This window comes from Ostrea edulis, chromosome 1, assembly GCF_947568905.1.
Source record: "Ostrea edulis chromosome 1, xbOstEdul1.1, whole genome shotgun sequence".
In the NCBI taxonomy this organism is placed as follows: Eukaryota; Metazoa; Mollusca; class Bivalvia; order Ostreida; family Ostreidae; genus Ostrea; species Ostrea edulis.
The window spans coordinates 100,647,031-100,665,663 of record NC_079164.1 but is presented as its reverse complement, the minus strand read 5'-3'; the positions used below and the strand labels follow the sequence as shown (position 1 = coordinate 100,665,663).

General features: G+C 36.9%; 1 protein-coding gene across 13 annotated transcripts in view; it reads left to right on the top strand.

Annotated features, from left to right (window-relative positions):
- Positions 1 to 205: 205 nt before the first annotated feature.
- LOC125669936 (muscle M-line assembly protein unc-89-like) overlaps positions 206 to 18,633 on the top strand; it is a 59,896-nt gene continuing 41,468 nt past the window's right edge. For 7 of the 13 annotated variants that reach the window (XM_048904808.2, XM_056141046.1, XM_056141041.1 and 4 more), the window contains exons 1-5: positions 2,891 to 2,980; positions 3,299 to 3,347; positions 3,526 to 3,626; positions 13,135 to 14,422; positions 16,920 to 16,995. In XM_048904808.2, the coding sequence (XP_048760765.2) occupies positions 13,496 to 14,422; positions 16,920 to 16,995 (1,003 nt within the window). In that variant the 5' untranslated portion in view covers positions 2,891 to 2,980; positions 3,299 to 3,347; positions 3,526 to 3,626; positions 13,135 to 13,495. Of the gene's footprint in view, positions 423 to 2,591; positions 2,981 to 3,298; positions 3,348 to 3,525; positions 3,627 to 4,240; positions 4,930 to 13,134; positions 14,423 to 16,919; positions 16,996 to 18,633 lie in introns of those variants that run through there. The other 6 variants (XM_056141032.1, XM_048904799.2, XM_056140993.1 and 3 more) reach the window with 5 other exon arrangements.

Here is an 18,633-nt window from a genome sequence, read left to right as displayed (position 1 = left end):
CTTGCTTATTTGAATGCTTTGTTCAACGTTATGCGTAATGACAACACGTAATTCAATCTGGGCAGATAGATTAGGGTGGAAATCGCTGCCATTCAGCTCAATCTAAAGTGCTCACCCATGAAATTTGACAATAAGGCAGAAATGTCTTGATAAACATGAATTAACAAATATTTGATCTTGTTTCATTGTCAAGACTTTAAATAACTACAGTCTAATTAATAAGCAGGTGTATTATTGAACTAGAGGAAATAACAGCACTAGAAATGAGATTTGTTTACCTGAGTAATCAGATGTTACTGAGATGGTGCTGTCGTGTTTATTTTTCAAATTCATAAACGACTTCACATTAATGTAGAATTTCTCTTTCTACAGACCAGCATTCAAAGACTGGGTGTTCTGTTATTGGCAGATTTGATCAGATGGTGAGTAACAGTTTGACGAATTTTATGTATGTAATTCTGAAATTTTAGCACTGCATAAAGATGGACTCAGAAGTTTCGAGGAGGATTAATTCAAAGAGATAATGTCTAGTTTAGTTCTGTTTATGTACTTTTGATGGTGTGAAAAAAAGATAACAATAATTTCTTTTTATCTTTATCTGCAAATTGAACGAAACACAAATATTTTTCATATTTTCAAATGTGATAAAAATAAAACAAAAATATATTTATGTTACATGGAATTAAAATGTTTGATGGTCATATCTAGTGGTGGATCCAGAGGAGGGGGGGGGGGGGGGCTGGGGGTTGGAACACACACACACACCTTTGTCAGAAAAGTTTGGTATAAAGAGGTAAAAATAATGCATTTTAAGGTTAGAAAACCAGAATTAATGGTAGACCCCCCTCCCCTTTAAAAAATTCTTGGATCTGCCCTTGATATCATTTATATTAGAGGACCTGTGGTGATGGTTGTATTGACTGATGAAAGTGAAACTGGGTGTTATAAATGAGTTCAGCAGTCAATATAACATGTTGTATTAGATGTTATTATATAGTGTAAAAAAGGGGGTATTTCATCTCTAATTGCATCAGTGCTTATAAATAATTCTATGAACATGTTTTCATTAATTCACATGAATTTTTAATAGACATAATGAAAAAATCATTCAATAGTACTGTTCAGAAGGCAATAATCTTGGTAATATTTCAGTACCCCATATTAAACTTGAGACCCCAATATCATTCTGAGGATCAATATCAGTGGGATATGATCTAGAGAAAAGGGTAGGTTTTATGATGTTTATTAATTAAAAACTTGGTAATAAGATACAAAGGCAAACAGAAGCAAAAAACATTACATTGTAACATCATTGCATGCTAGAGCTGCTGTGTATTGTGACATAACACTCCACACACACCCACACCCCTCCCCTCCTCCACCCCCCCCCCCCCCTCCCCCATATTTTACTATATATGTAATAATAGTTCAGTTTGTACACGATTTCTTGTAATGTGCATGTATTTAAAAAGTGCACCAAATCTGCATTAATTTTGTACAAAGGCAATGAAACTCAGATTACCAATTGCTTGTGACTGTAGGCTTGTAACAGATCAGGTGAAGTTAACTGCAATTGTACACCAAATTATTCCTCATTTGATATGACATCGATAAAAACTAGCCTACACCTGTTTTGTATCAGTGGATATATAGATACTGTTGGGTGAACACAGGTATTGCTTATATGAGTTGTCTTTACTATACGCAGGTGTTATCAGTGGTTTTCACTGCAAAATGTTGTCTGTTGTTTTTACTGTAAATTGTTGTCAGTTGTTTTTACTGCAAAATGTTGTCTGTTGTTTTTACTGTAAATTGTTGTCAGTTGTTTTTACTGCAAATTGTTGTCTGTTGTTTTTACTGTAAATTGCTGTCAGTTGTTTTTACTGCAAAATGTTGTCTGTTGTTTTTATTGTAAAATGTTGTCAGTTATTTTTACTGTAAAATGTTGTCCGTTATTTTTACTGTAAAATGTTGTCAGTTGTTTTTACTGTAAAATATTGTAAGTTGTTTTTACTGTAAAATGTTGTCAGTTGTTTTTCTTATACAAGTGTTGTCAGTTGTTTTTCTTATACAAGTGTTGTCAGTTGTTTATCTATACAGGTGTTGTTTGTATATACAGGTGTTGTCTGTTGTTTTTCAGGACATTTTGAATGACCAGGAATGAAATACTGTAGAATCATTTGAATTTGTGGGGGCCAATTTTCGTGGATTGCTGAATTTTTACGGGTTCATGGGGACGTAATTTCTAGTTGTCTATATTCGTTGAGGATGTAAATTCGTGGGTGAGAGGTACCCACGAATTCCACGAAAATTGAGCCACCACGAATTCTAATTATTCCACAGTAGCTATAAATATTGTGGGAAATGCACTGGTCAGATTAAGTGCTGAATATCATTGTATATCAACTAGATATCAGTGAATATAAACATCATATATCAACTAGGTATCAGTACATATAAATATATATCAATTAGGTATTGGTGAATTTAAATGTACATATGTATATCATCAGAGGGGAATTGTTAGAATTTGAAAGTGTGTATATATGTACATTGAGGTTCTTAGTCAGATGACATTTTTGTGCAGGTTTATCAGCATTTTTCTCTTACCTGTATCAGACGTGCACATGAATGGTGCACTCAGTAAAACATGTAGAGGAATTATTCATGTTGTAATATAATTTATGATTCTGGATATTTGAGCTGTGATATAGGCATTGATTCATTTTGTCTTACTAGATTGACCTTTACAGATGATATATACGTTTGCTTACTCAGAATTATGTACCAAGAAAGACTTAGGGATTTCAGTGACATTTGAGATGTATGCATTTTCTCCCTCCAGTTAACAGTTAGTGTAATATGAATTGTCCATCATTATTCAGGACAAAGGCCAGGATAGTTGTCCACATTTCTTACAGTGCTGAGGCATGAAGGCAGACTCTGACCCGCGGTCCACCCTACCCCGGGGAACTGTTAGGTAAGTAAAGCGGTCAATAATACACAAATAATAGATACACGCCAGCAACTGCTCACCCTCGGGGGCGGGAAGAGTTCGTCAGGTACTAGCAGTCAGTATTATAGTACTCGGATGAAATGTCAGTATCGGATCCTAATTGTCAGGAAATTAATTTTTGATTTCAGTTACCTGCCTAATCCTGATTTCATTTTTCTCTTTTACAGTGTTATTGTTAGCCCAGAATTTCATGAATAATCAATTATATTGACACACACAAAAACCGCAATTGTTCCAAAAAGAATCAATTTAATACAATGTTAATGCATCTTTGTGTTGTAGTGTATTGCCTAGCTGATAAAAAAACAACACAAGTTGTTTACATGTCAAGGTATGTCTATCAATGAATTTTTTTTATGTACACACCTTTAGCATGTAATTGCTATTGTTAAAACAGAGGCCCCAGGGGCGCCATCACAGGTAAATAGTAAGCACATTGGTGACCACCTGCACGAGGTTTCTCCTAACTTCTCCAGCGATGGCAGATAAAATGACATTTTCTCTTCCAGAATTTTATCTGCTGGTTGTGGGTTCAACAGCAGTTACAGGAGATATAGTGTCATAACCGCCAGACCTTGGACTTCAGTGGACGAATTTCACCTGTAGACAGGTATGCATATTGGTAAACAATGACCTCATAAACTTCCCCCCAAAGAGAAATTAAGGGGAGTTGGTTTTATTTATTGTTTTTAAGAATCAATGTATCTCACCGTAAATGGAATATTTGTAGCAGTTATAACCGTAGGAGCTGTTTATATTTTGTCAATGGAGTACTTGTGCAAAGTTAGTGTGTTCTCCTCGTTATTAATTAGTCAGGAATTTCTTATTTATCTCAATCTGACTCTATGAGGGTTTAAATGGTATGATATTTCAAGGTCCATTTTCAAAAGTTAATAGTGAAACTTACTGCCTTTGTCTTCACAACTATTGGCTTATGTGCATTTAAAAAAATTTCAATGTATTCAAACATGATTCGTCAGATTAAAATGGAATTGTGGTCTGATGACTAAAATGTTTTCGTTGAGTAATATTAAAGTGTATAGAATGTCCATCGTTCAGGCTTAATTGCCCACCGTTCTATCTCCTCATCTGACAACGGTCCATTTCATAGCACAATTACTTTATCTTAAACACTGGGTGCAACTGGTTTAATATGATACCAGTGATTTTAATCTTGATTTTGACTTTTTTGAATGAGGGCATTGTTAAAGCGATTGTGATAATAGTATCATTCAGAGTTCACTGTTAGACTCTGCGTGTGTCAATCTAAGGCACAACATGGTGTAGACATTGGCTTTAGTCGGTAAAATACACGTGAGCTGCCTGAGAAAAATGAATATGATATTACTTCTTAGTTAAGTCACCTAATCCTGGATTAATGGATTAGTGTGATTAGTTTTGGGAATTAAAGGACATGCACTTGAAAGACAAGAGACTTCCTATAAGTGTGATATTTGCAAAGTGTGCATTCTCTTTCGATTGTTTGGCTGTTTGTCACTGAGGGGCTCCCACTCTTAAGGTAATATAAAGCATATTGATTATAAAAAGAAGGCAGCAAGTGGTAGATTTATCAACTAGATGTGCAAAGGTCAAGCTTTATTGCCAAACATTGCAATCAGGGGGGACTGGTGTTAGAGTCTGAAGATTATAACATGTCCTGCAGATCCATGTGTGAAAGATCACAGGCCTTAATTGTTCAGAAATGGCTAAAATTCTAAAAAGTTATGTAATTTCTAATGGCCTCCTGGTAGCAGCACTTGGCCACTTGAAGAGACTTTCTCAGACTGTTTGCTCATACTTGTGATAAAACTTCAATAGGAGGGACCTCCTTCGTTGCACTTGTGTGATGGTTGTGTATAATGGATGAAATCCATGTTTTCTGGAGGTGGGACATTATATGCTCTTAACAAATGGTAAATATTTGTAGATATCACATTTTTAGATTTCAGTGTGAAATTTTTGATATATTCCGTCTTGTCTTCCTAACTGGATTTGTAAAACCCTTCAAGTGCTGTTGATAGAAAAAGGAGAGGTTTTGAAAAATGCACCTCACATGAAAACAACACATCACAAAATATTCTTCCTATATGTCAATTTCCTTTAATTTTTCTCGTAGTAATTGCTTATCATTATTCATTGTCAATATCACCCACAGTAAGGAGATAGTTTTATAATCATATGTATAATGCAAATTAAGAATTAAAGTTGGTGGCTTTGGTAATCTGTGACAGGTACCATATGTTAAAGTACCATGTATAATAGAAAATGATTTTTTCTTCTGTATGACAGATTGAAATACTCTTGGAAACTTAAACCACCTTACTCCTCGTGGAGCATAAATCATCCATCTTCTCCATTTTCTCCTGCCTTGGGCTGTGCTTTCTAGTTGACCATGTTCCTGGTTATCTAAATAGAATACTTTCTGTTCCAATGTCTCCTTCCATTAAATGATCTCGTGGTATCATCTCCTGTTTCATTGTTCTCCTTCCATTAGATGATCCTGTGGTATCATCTATTCCATTGTCTCCTTCCATTAGATGATCCTGTGATATCATCTGTTCCAATGTCTCCTTCCATTAGATGACCCTGTGATATCATCTCCTGTTCCATTGTCCCCCTTCATTAAATGACTCTGTGATATCATCTGTTCCATTGTCTCCTTCCATTAGATGATCCTGTGATATCATCTGTTCCATTGTCCCCCTCCATTAGATGACCCTGTGATATCATCTCCTGTTCCATTGTCCCCCTTCATTAGATGACTCTGTGATATCATCTCCTGTTTCATTGTCCTCCTCTATTAGATGACCCTGTGATATCATCTGTTCCATTGTTTCCCTTCATTAGATGATCCTGTGATATCATCTGTTCCATTGTCCCCCTCCATTAGATGACCCTGTGATATCATCTCCTGTTCCATTGTCCCCCTCCATTAGATGATCCTGTGATATCATCTGTTCCATTGTCCCCCTTCATTAAATGACCCTGTGATATCACCTGTTCCATTGTTTCCCTCCATTAGATGACCCTGTGATATCATCACCTGTTCTATTTTCCCCCTCCATTAGATGACCTTGTGATATCATCTGTTCCATTGTCTCCCTCCATTAGATGATCCTGTGATATCATCTGTTCCATTGTTTCCCTCCTTTAGATGACCCTGTGACATCATCATCTGTTCCATTGTCCTCCTCCATTAGATGATCCTGTGATATCATCTGTTCCATTGGCCCCTCCATTAGATGACCTTGTGATATCATGTGTTCCATTTTCCCTCTCCATTAGATGACCCTGTGATATTATCTCCTGTTCCATTGTCCCCCTTCATTAAATGACTCTGTGATATCATCTGTTCCATTGTCTCCCTTATTAGATGATCTTGTGATATCATTTGTTCCATTGTCCCCTTCCATTAGATGACCCTGTGATATCATCTCATGTTCCATTGTCTCCCTCTATTAGATGACCCTGTGATATCATCTGTTCCATTGTCCCCCTCCATTAGATGACAGTGTGATATTATCTCCTGTTCCATTGTCCCCTTCATTAGATGGCCTTGTGATATCATCTTTTCCATTGTCTCCTTCCGTTAGATGATCCTGTGATATCATCTGTTCCATTGTCCTCCTCCATTAGATGATCCTGTGGTTTCATCTGTTGCATTGCCCCCTTCCATTAGATGACCCTGTGATATCTGTTCCATTGCCCCCCTCCATTAGATGATCCTGTGGTTTCATCTGTTTCATTGTCCCCCTCCATTAAATGACCCTGTGATATCATCTGTTCCATTGTCTCCATCCTTTAGGTGATCCTATGATATCATCTGTTCCATTGTCCCTCTCCATTAGATGACCCTGTGATATCATCTGTTCCATTGTCCCCTTCCATTAGATGACCCTGTGATATCATCTCCTGTTCCATTGTCCCCCTTCATTAAATGACCCTGTGATATCATCTGTTCCATTGTTTCCCTTCATTAGATGATCCTGTGATATCATCTGTTCCATTGTTTCCCTTCATTAGATGATCCTGTGATATCATCTGTTCCATTGTCTCCCTCCATTAGATGATCCTGTGAAATCATCTGTTTCATTGTTTCCCTCCTTTAGATGACCCTGTGACATCATCTCCTGTTCCATTGTCCTCCTCCATTAGATGATCCTGTGATATCATCTGTTCCATTGTCCCCCTCCTTTAGATGACCTTGTGATGTCATCTGTTTCATTATCTCCCTCCATTAGATGACCCTGTGATATCATCTGTTCCATTGTCCTCCTCCATTAGATGACCCTGTGTTAACATCTCCTGTTCCATTGCCCCCCTCCATTAGATGACCCTGTGATATCATCTGTTCCATTGTTCCCCTCCATTAGATGATCCTGTGATATCATCTGTTCCATTGTTCCCCTCCATTAGATGACCATGTGATATCATCTGTTCCATTGTTCCCCTCCATTAGATGATCCTGTGATATCATCTGTTCCATTGTCCCCCTCCATTAGATGACCCTGTGTTAACATCTCCTGTTCCATTGTCCCCCTCTATTAGATGACCTTGTGATATCATCTGTTCCATTGTCCGCCTCCATTAGATGACCTTGTGGTATTATCTCCTGTTCCATTGTCCCTCTCCATTAGATGCCCCTGTGATATAATTTCCTGTTCCATTGTCCTCCTCCATTAGATGACCCTGTGTTAACATCTGTTCCATTGTTCCCCTCTATTAGATGACCCTATGATATCATCTCCTGTTTGGTATTATGTGTTCCATTGTCCTTTCGCTAACCATGTGAATTCCATTATAATGCATGGTGAACTATTTCTGTTGAAGACTTTCTGAAGTGTATCATCCCCATTTCTATTTTTGTTTTGTGAAAGTTGTTTATTTGCTTTGTTTTGTTTTCGGTGCTTCATTGAAATCTTTGTTCTGCTCTATGATGTTTAGATCTAGGATGTCTAATGACAGAAACTTGAAGCCAGAGCTTAGCTGTATAGTATAGGAAAGGTTAAAATTTTGGACTGGACTGGGAATTGAACCCAGTACCTCTGCATTACTAGTCAGGTGCTAAATTAACCACTGAGCTACCTAGGCTGATGTCCATGATCTGTATAGTCCATGTCACTACATTTCTCCCTCCTTTAATTATCTTTCCCTCGAAGATACACAAACCAGATTCTTTTGCTCCTGGCAAGACAACCTGCAAGTCCAGGGGTATTCAATGGCACCAAATGTCTTATAAGAAAGAAATTTTTGGGCTGGATTTGGAATTGAACCCAGAACCCCTGCATTACTATATTAATAATCTATCCACTGTTCACATCGCCCTAACTATTACAGATGTTTCAGTTGTTCACCAGATCTTCTAGGCACATACAGTAGCAACACTCAGAGAGATTTATTAGCCTTATTTCCTTCTACTCAGGACATCAAATGTTTTAGTTTAAGATAATGAACAATGAGATATTTATTGGATAAGTAAACCTGAAATTCTGTGCATTAAGATTTATCAAAACACAGAATGTAGCATGGTACATATTTATCATCATGCAATGTATGTTATATTATATATATACATTAGTGATTATGCAGTGATCTTTTAGGCCCATTTTGGGTCCAAATTTCGGCCCTTTCCCCTCCTAAAATTTGCCATCCCCCCCCCCCCCCCCCAATTTAGCTTGCATTTTTCCAAATAATAAAATTATGAAAGGAAAATGCATTTGAAAAAAATAAACATTTGATGTGAATTATATACATAGGACTTAACAAAGAGTTGTGGGAATGATGATTTGGATAGAAAAGTTGAAAAATTTTGAAGGTTAAAGAAAATTAGATGTGTAAAATAAAGATAATATAATGTTTGATATGATTTTTAAACTTATTTACGATAAAATTGATTTTTCCCAATTTGAATGAAATGTCAACAATTTTTCCCAATTTGAAAGCCACAGGACCCTTGTAATAAACGTAGAAAAATCCCTGCTATGTTCGTATTTTATTTTGATTAGCTGTTTCAATGTTTGCTTTTCCTCGTGTTGCTTTTTTATCATAAAGGTGATGTAAAATTTTAGGATTGTTTTCATAGATAAAGATGTTTGTTTATGAGGTAAATGAGAAGGGAGAAAATGCAGTGGACCAGACTGGAATTCGAACTTTGGCCTCCTCAATTTATTAATCAGGTGCTCTACCAACTGAGCTATCTGGCCAACAGAGATTGAACCCATCTGATCATCACAGATTAAAGCATCTAGCGAGTCCCTGGCACTAACCAATGATCTGCTAGTACCCAGTACTGACTGGTGAAGTACTAGTCTCCAGTACTGACTGACAAACTACTAGTTCTTAGTACTGACTTATGAACTACTGGTACCTGTCACTGACCAATGATCTGTTAGTACCCAGTACTGGTTAATGAAGTACTAGTCTCCTGTACTGACTCAGATGTTCCCTGCACAAACGATACAATATATAAACATAATAAATCAACTGATTTTCTGAAGATGCAAATTAGTTGAAAAAAATTCTCCTTCCAAATTGTCACCACAAGGGAGGTAATTGAAAGTGAACCAATTTATAGGTTTAGTGGGGAGGAAATGCAAATTATCCACTGATTTACAGATTTAGGAGGGGGGGGGGGGGCAGATTAACATCTGGCCACTATCATGTCTCCATCTGTGATTTTTAAACTTGGGACCATTTATTAAAGTTTGTAGATACCCAATAAGACCCAGGGATTATTGCTGTCAATGGTTTGAAAGAAAGGAATATATTGGTAATACTATTAGCCGGTGATGTACTGGATAATTCTATCAATAACGTAAACATAAATTCCTGAACTATCTGTAGCCTGACGGCTTGTTGTCGGTAACTCCTGTATATTGAAATTTCTGTTTTCAAATATGATTTTGTTGAAAGGTCCTAAAAAGAAAAGGATCTTTAATATAGGATATTTAGTAGCCCCCAACATTGATTTTTAGGTCACCTGAATTCATTCAGGTGACCTATTGCTATATGTTTTTGTCCTGCGTCGTGCGTTAACATTTGAACATTTTCAGCTTCTTCTCTGAAACCCCTGAACCAATTTCAACCAATTTTGGCATATAGCATCTGTGGGTGGAGGGGAACAAAAATTGTGAAATTCGTGGTCCCTGCCCCCCTGGGGCCTGAGGGGTGGGGCAAAAACCATCAAAATGAGTGTAATTTTAAAAAATCTTCTTCTTTACTCCTGGACATCAAGAAGCCAAACTGTGGGCATAATTATAATGAGCGTTGAGCCCTCTACCAAAATTGTGAAATTCATGGCCCCTGGGGCAGGGGTTCTTGTGTTAGGGTGGGGCTCTATTGGTCATATAGTGAAAATGTAGAAATTCTTTGAAAATCTTCTTCTCTGTCTCTGGGTATTAAGTAGACAAACTAATAGCATGGTAATGATGAGCAAGGATGCCTCTTTATACCCCCCGCAACAAGTTGTGGGGGGGTATACTGGAATCGGGTTGTCCGTCCGTCTGTAGACGCAATGGTTTCCGGGCTCTAAAGCATTATCCTTTCCACCTACCGTCACCATATCATACATATGGACTACCCATGGGATGAAGATGTTCCCTATCGATTTTGGGGTCAAAAGGTCAAAGGTCAAGCACACTGGACATCGAAGTAGCAATATGGTTTCCGGGCTCTAAAGTGTTATCCTTTCCACCTACCGTCACCATATCATACATATGGACTACCCATGGGATGAAGATGTTCCCTATCGATTTTGGGGTCAAAAGGTCAAAGGTCAAGCACACTGGACATCGAAGTAGCAATATGGTTTCCGGGCTCTAAAGTGTTATCCTTTCCACCTACAGTCACCATATCATACATATGGACTACCCATGGGATGAAGATGTTCCCTATCGATTTTGGGGTCAAAAGGTCAAAAGTCAAGCGCACTGGACATTGAAGTAGCAATATGGTTTCCGGGCTCTAAAGCGTTATCCTTTCCACCTACAGTCACCATATCATACATATGGACTACCCATGGGATGAAGATGTTCCCTATCGATTTTGGGGTCAAAAAGTCAAAGGTCATGTGCACTGGACATCGAAATAGCAACACTCAGAAAAGAAGTAGTTTATACCTATTACCAACACCCTTTGGGAGATTGGGGTAAGCGGGGGGTATTCTTAGTGAGCATTGCTCACAGTACCTCTTGTTAAAAATTGTGAAATTCATGGCCCCTGGATCAGGGGTTCTGGTGCTAGGGTGGGGCTCTATAAGTCATATAGTGAAAATGCATTATTTCTTTGAAAATCTTCTTCTCTGTCCTTGGGTATTAAGTAGACAAACCAATAGCATGGTTATGATGAGCAAGGATGCCTCTTTCAAAATTGTGAAATTCATGGCCCCTGGGTCAGGGGTTCTGGTATTAGGGTGGGGCCCTATTGATCATATAGTGAAAATGCATTTTATTTCTTTGAAAATCTTCTCCTCTGCTGCTGGGTATTAAGTAGACAAACTAATAGTATGATAATGATGATCAAGGATGCTTCTTTCAAAACTGAAATTTATGGCCCCTGGGTCAGGGGTTCTGGTGCAAAGGCGGGGCTGACCACATAGCTATTCAATGTTTCTTCCATCCAAAAGTAAAATTCTTATATTTAAACACAAACCTAATTAAAACATTGGAAGGTTGTTACATGATACTCAGGTGACCTATAAGGCCCCTGGGCCTCTTGTTTAAAAAATAAGTATTGTAATGGTTGGTTGTGTTACTTCTTTCATAAGACATTAAGTCGTCATTAACCTCAATATAGGGAGAATAGCTGGTGTCTGTCTCGTTCAGGACATGTATGTACAGTACCTTATACAGCGTGTAATGGTGTTCATACGTCAGTAGTTAAATCAGTTTTAGAGTTTACTCTGTTGAATCACGTCTTTCACTGATGGTAAAACGCTGCTCTGCTTTTTCATTTTTCAAACTCTATTTCCCACCAAACTCTTTTACCCCCAAACTCTTTTTTCCTCAAACTCTCCCCCCCCCCCCCCAATTCTTTTCCCCCAAACTCTTTTCCCCCAAACTCTTTTCCCTTCAATTTTTTCCCCAAAGTCTTTTTCCCACAAACTCTTTCCCCCCAAACTTTTCTCCCCCGGACTCTTTTTACCCCCAACTCTTTTCCCCCAATCCCCCCCCCCAAAGTCTCTCCCTCTTTTTCTCCTAACTCTTTTTACCCCTAACTCTCCCCCCCCCCCCAACTCTTTTTTCTCCATTGCCTGATCGAGATCAGCAGGTGTAAAATGATGACTAAAAAGCATTAAAATGGTTACAATGGTGGATTTACTTTTTCAAAGATATTGATTTTTTATAGACATTTTAAATGCATGGTTAATATTAGCAAAAGTTTTGTTTTACTAAAAAGAAAAAGGTAAAAGATTTAATGTATATTACTCCCTACCTTATATACATGTACACTCATACAAATAACTACAAACTATACATAGTCAGTTTGATGCTAATGTTCTCTCTCTCTCTCTCTCTCTCTCTCTCTCTCTGTCTCTCTCTCTCTCTCTCTCTCAGCTCTAGTTCTCTCTCTCTCTCAGCTCTCTCCATATTTCACAAATATATTGTCTTTCTGTCATTGGGATGTTGTTACTTCTTGCTTCTAAAATTGGAGAGGATGGCAGTTTATTCTGTCCATGTTTTTATCATGTGCCTTAACTCAAGATCTGTATAAGATAGGTATAGATTATATCAACAAGATAAAGGTCAAAGCTTCATTTAAGGTCAAGGTCAAAGATCAGATTTTTTCATGATAGAAATTTGCCAATGGGGGGGGGGGGGGGTGGCCATTGTGTTTTATCTCTTATTCTTACTGTTGAGCTCCTGGGTTTTTATGCCCTGATGACGATTGTCAACGTGTTTAGGTTTTCATCTCATTTAAATATATCTACAGGGTGTATTCAAGTATGCATTGAAACTTAATGTTCTTAAACTGTAGGCAATGATTTGAAATATTTAATGGTTTAGAAATCTGGACTTGATTTAGTATTGGTTGAATTTCAACAGTGCATAAAATCATCATATAAAGTAGCTGGCTTCAGAATCGATTGACGTTTTTGTAATTGTCATTTCCTGTTTTAGGTAGCAGATCCTGTTTGCTGTGTCTAGTCTGATGGTACCAATCACAGAGACATAGAAAATCATCAGAGATCTTTTAAAAGGCAGCACAGTTAACACATCAACTGTGCAGAAATATGCGTAAAAGAGACCGTGCAATTATTGTGCTTCAAGAAGCACATCATTATCCCATCAAAAGAGTCAGTTTTGCCTTTCACCTTTGCAATCAGCAGCCTCAATATTTTATGCAATAGCCAGCACTTCTGGTTTGTTTTATCACTTTACTGCCTTGAATATTATATATATTTTTATTACCTCACAACCCCCGTTAATCAGACTCTGTGTTCATTAAGAGAATAATGAAGTTCTCTCCGCGATCGTGAACATGGCAGACAATGCAGACATGAAGGACAGCTATAGAAGTGTATGTTACCATTCACTGGAATCTTCAAAACCCGCGACAATTACAGACTCCGACAGACAAAAGAAACTTCTGCAAAGAATAGAGGAAAACTGGGTCAGGAATCGCAATGTTCATAAAAACTGCAGAGAAGCTGTGTTAGGAACTGATTCATTACGTTTAGGCCGGGCAGAATCCAGAGAAAATGTGTTTTTGTCAACAGATAAAGCTAGTAGTGGAACAGGCCAGGAAAGAAAGGGAAGAGTAAGAAGTAGGTCAAGAGAACGGACCGTCAAAGAAAGAAGTAGGTCAAGGGAACAGACCATCAAAGAAAGAAGTATGTCAAGAGAGCATAATGTTGACCTTGACAACATTGATAGAAAACCTGAAGCAAGTGATGAAACAAGAGTATCTCAATATAGGTTATTGAACAGTGATGAAAACCACAGTGTATTGACCAGTGGTGAAAATCAAAGATTATTGACCAATGGTAAAAATCAAAGTTCATTGACCAATGGTGAAAATCAATGTTTATTGACCAGTGGTGAAAATCAAAGTTTATTGACCAATGGTGAAAATAAAGGTTCTCTTGAACAGCCACTGTATGATAAAACTTCAAAGGTGGAACAGAGATTGAGACTGAGTAGACGGTCATCTCGATCTAGAGAAAGGCCAAGTGCAGACCAGCAAGTAAGACCTATGTCTGCTCCCGGAGTGGTCAGCAGTGATTCTGGACCTGCTCCCCGAGTGGTCAGCAGTGATTCTGGACCTGCTCCCCGTGTGGTCAGAAGTGTGTCTGAGCCAGGTGCAAGTGTTGACACCTGTGAGGCCATGGTCAGAAGCTTGTCCCAGGGGTCAGAAGATCACGAGGGGAATGAGAGGAAGATGGAGCTGAGGAATTTACAGGAAGAGGTAGATCCAGAGTTTTATCCTTCGTAAAACGGCAAATTCAATGTCATCCCAGGTTTTAGAAATTTGTCTTTCAATTCTTCATCTGCCTAATATTATAAGTACATATATGTATTTCAAGTGTATGCAAATCATTGCTATATGGTAATTATTTATTTTATGATATAGCAAATGCAACATGTAATATTTTTCACTTCATGAAAAGCTTATAAATTTTGCAGAATTTTTTATTCAACTTTGAAAAGAATCAGAAGTTGTATATTTGTAACTAATTCTCAATTCTCATAGTACCACACCAGGATATACACGTAATGTCAAGACAAGATAGGGGGTGTGTAAACATAGTATACACAGTGCTGATCAGATACGCTCGTTATCATGATAAAGTGTTTAAAGAGAGATAACTCTGGAAGCTCTGACCATGCTCATACCAAATATTTACATTTCCAACTGTTTTCTCTGTGATAATTACCCTTTGAAGCGATAATGTGTTTAACTTACAACTGGATATAAATTTCTCAGTTCAAGCAAAATGAAAGGCCAGTGGGCGGGGGCTATGGAAATTAACATAAAATGCCATGTGTGTATTTCAATTTCTATTAGGTGCAGTCTTTTTGATATGTTGATTTTATATTTATAACCCTGCAAACGAAGTTTTGGGGGGGGTATACTGGAATCACTCTGTCCGTCCGTCCGTCCGTCTGTTTGTCTGTAGACACAATTTGTCCGAAGTTTATTTCTAATACCGCTGGACATATTTCATTCAAACTTTATGCACATCTTCTATATATTATGTAGTTGTGCATCTCCTATTTTCATTGAAATATTTTAACAGTTATAGAAGTTACGCACATTTTCTTTTCATTTTGGGGGTTGCACACTTTGTCCAGAGTTTAATTCTAATACCGTTGAACAGATTTGATTAAAATTTTATTCTCATCTTATATATATAATGTAGTTGTGCATCTTCTATTTTCATTGAAATATTTTAACAGTTATGGAAGTTACGGACATTTTCTGGTTTGGTTGTACTTGTAGTAATAGACACAATTTGTCTAGAGTTTATTTCTTATTAAATACCGTTTTACGCTCATAAGTCAATCAGGAATTGAAGAAGTGGAAAGAAGTTCAACAATGAAGTTCAACTACATTTCTTCTCATCTGTCCGTCCGTCCGTTTGTCCGTAGATGCAATTTGTCCAAAGTTTATTTCTAATACCGCTCGACATATTTCATTCAAATTTTATGCACATCTTCTATATATACTAATGTCATTTATTTACTGACAAAATCAATGACAAAGTAAAGTTGGCATAACATAATGATCTTTAACAAAGTGAATATAAACTAAAGACTAGAAGAGTTGACCAGGGATTTGCAATCATACAGCCTAAAATGTGCCAAATAGTATTCATTGTTTATATTAAGCATATTTTTAATATTCCATGTACTGCCGTACTGTAGAATATACACCTCTGCATTCACATTGATTGCCCTGTAGATAATGTGAAAATATCCAATGTGCTTGCATTAAATATTTCCCATCATCTTATATGCCCCGCGGGGGGTACTTGTCCCATTAGGACAGTTCTAGTTAAAATTCATTTTTATTATGAATATAAATATAAGGAATCACTGTTTAGTTAGTAGGGTATGTGAGTTGATTAACAACAATGGAAATCATGATAATCATGCATATAATAATTTTCCGATGTAGTTGATCACCTCAAATACCCGACATTATAGTCCGAAATATCTGACGTTTTCCTTGCTTTTTTATGATTTTCCTGGCATATGGTGGATATCAAAATCATAAAAAAGTCAGGAAAACGTCAGATATTTCGGACTAACCCGACAAATGACTTAGACAGTGAATCCTGGTATTTAACAATATTTTAAAAGTTTTATAATATTTTTATTAAAAACAGTACATGTTAATGATGTAATATAGTTTTTATAACCAGAACTCTCCATTCAGCTGATTTATCGATGCCTGATATTAAACTTTTTCTTAAGAATATGATCAAGATATGATGTGCAGAGATGGAAAATAACAAGACAGCTGAATTAGTTTCCTTAGCACTTACAGTATATCTTCAATGTGTGACAGATTTGGCTTACTTCTGTTTGATTGCGAATTTTGGTGACGACGTGATCGGTAACCTCTGCGACATGTTAACTACAGCCAGGATAGGTGCAGAGTCCTGTGTGGGCAGTACCCCCTAATCAGTTTTAATGACTTAATTATCAATAAGTTTTTTTTTAAATTGCATAATTTCAAAAGAGTGAGACATTCATGGTATTTAAGATATGTTCCATTAGGTATACCTTTAAACAGGTAGACAATGCGAGGTGATGAATGATATCTCACCTACACATACGGACGGGAGTGTTCCTTTGTCTTGTCTGAATTATCTCCCCATTGTCTTCCAAAGTAAATAGAAGTATATATATAATGTGTGTTTACATATTTTGAATTTATTTTTTTCTTCTTTTTATAGCTGAGGAAGTGCACTGACTTTACGGAGCGAAGAAAAATCAGGGATAAAATTCGGAAATTAAGAGAGAAAAAACAGGGTAAATGATTCCGTTTTATTCAGATTTTATTTTCTCTATTAATTTCAAATGACAGGTTGTCAAGTACTTGTGTATTTGAATTTATTCATTGACAATTATGACGTCTGGAGATGTCAAATTGAATTTGAGTCTGTATTAAAGGCCCTCTATGCAGGAGTCCATTTATGATCTCATTTCATTGCATTAAATCAATTTGGCGTACTCTTTTATGTGGCGGCTAGCCATTTAATATTCTCGTACTGACAGTCTTTACCGACAGAGGGCCACGGCTGTATTAAATTCCTGGCACCCCGTCACACGAACGACCCTTTGATATCCACTGATGGTGAACATTGTCTTACGAACAAGGGAGATAATCATAATTTATGTGGATAAGACTTCAGAGATAACAGAGTTTATGACCTAAACCCACTCAAAAACATCACTGTTCATTCAAACACCTGCAAATACATGATTAAGCAATTGTAAGAATACATATATGTATATATATATATCTATATATATATATGTATCAATTTCAAGGGAAGTTCAATGTTTGTCTCTCTGAGTTTATATAGCTACATGACTAATTGGTTTTCACATAGTATCTTATGAATGTGGACTATGAACAATTATGGTTCTTTTAAAAGGTAAAATGACAAATTATTAAATACATTCTGTGTGATGTATTGATGGAATAGTTTCTGCTTTAGAATTCTTATCAATTTTTTTCATTTGAATTTGTTTCCATTGTTCGGGTTTTTTCTTTCTTTCATTTTTAATGATTTTTTTTAATGTTATGTGTAAAAATGAGAAATCAATTTCCCTGTGGGTATTTGTCGCGTTTGGATGGGTTTGTAAACACTGATAAAAAGTGAATGAAATATGCGAGATATATTTATTGAGCTTGATCAGTTTCCAGGGGTTATAAAAATTTCTGTATCAAATCTCCTGATTTGTAATCTCATAACATTCGATATCATCGTAAATCTGTTAATTACAATGTTACGTCGTGTCATCTAAGCACCTAAATGTGTAAATCCTGTACCTTTTCACTTTGATACATTTCGTCCTCTGACCTTGTAAACACTTTATTTTCCGGCTGTTTACAATACGGTAAAGCTGTATGGCTTGTAATAGACTTTCTGAGTATGTACCCCATTAAATTGCCGTCTAATTTGGGTAGTAAAACCGGATAGAACACATCAAAATGGAAGATGTGTGGACAGCTTTCAGACCCCGCGAGGTCAGGGCTGATAATTATAGGTTGTGTATAAGGTATATCAAAGTAGTTCAAACATCGGGAGGATTATTATCAAAGACTGGGGGTAGATGATTCCTTTGACACTGATGGGAAATTCTTTATGTCGCAGTGAAAAGAATCTTTAATATCAATAACATTAATCGATAGAAAGAACTAGGTCATGGGTTATACAATAATCATTTCAGTACGCATATAAAACCAATGACTAGGATATTTCAGCTAAGGCTACATAGAATTTTATTAACGGTATCCGGACGGGTGGACACTCTCTTCTCACATCCACAGCCAGAGTTTGATTCTCATTATCGGCAGTGGTCGCCCACTCTGGTATGTTGGTTTCCTTCAAACGTTTTCTCTCTCTCCCGCTAAACACCTCTTCCATACAAACATTTGTT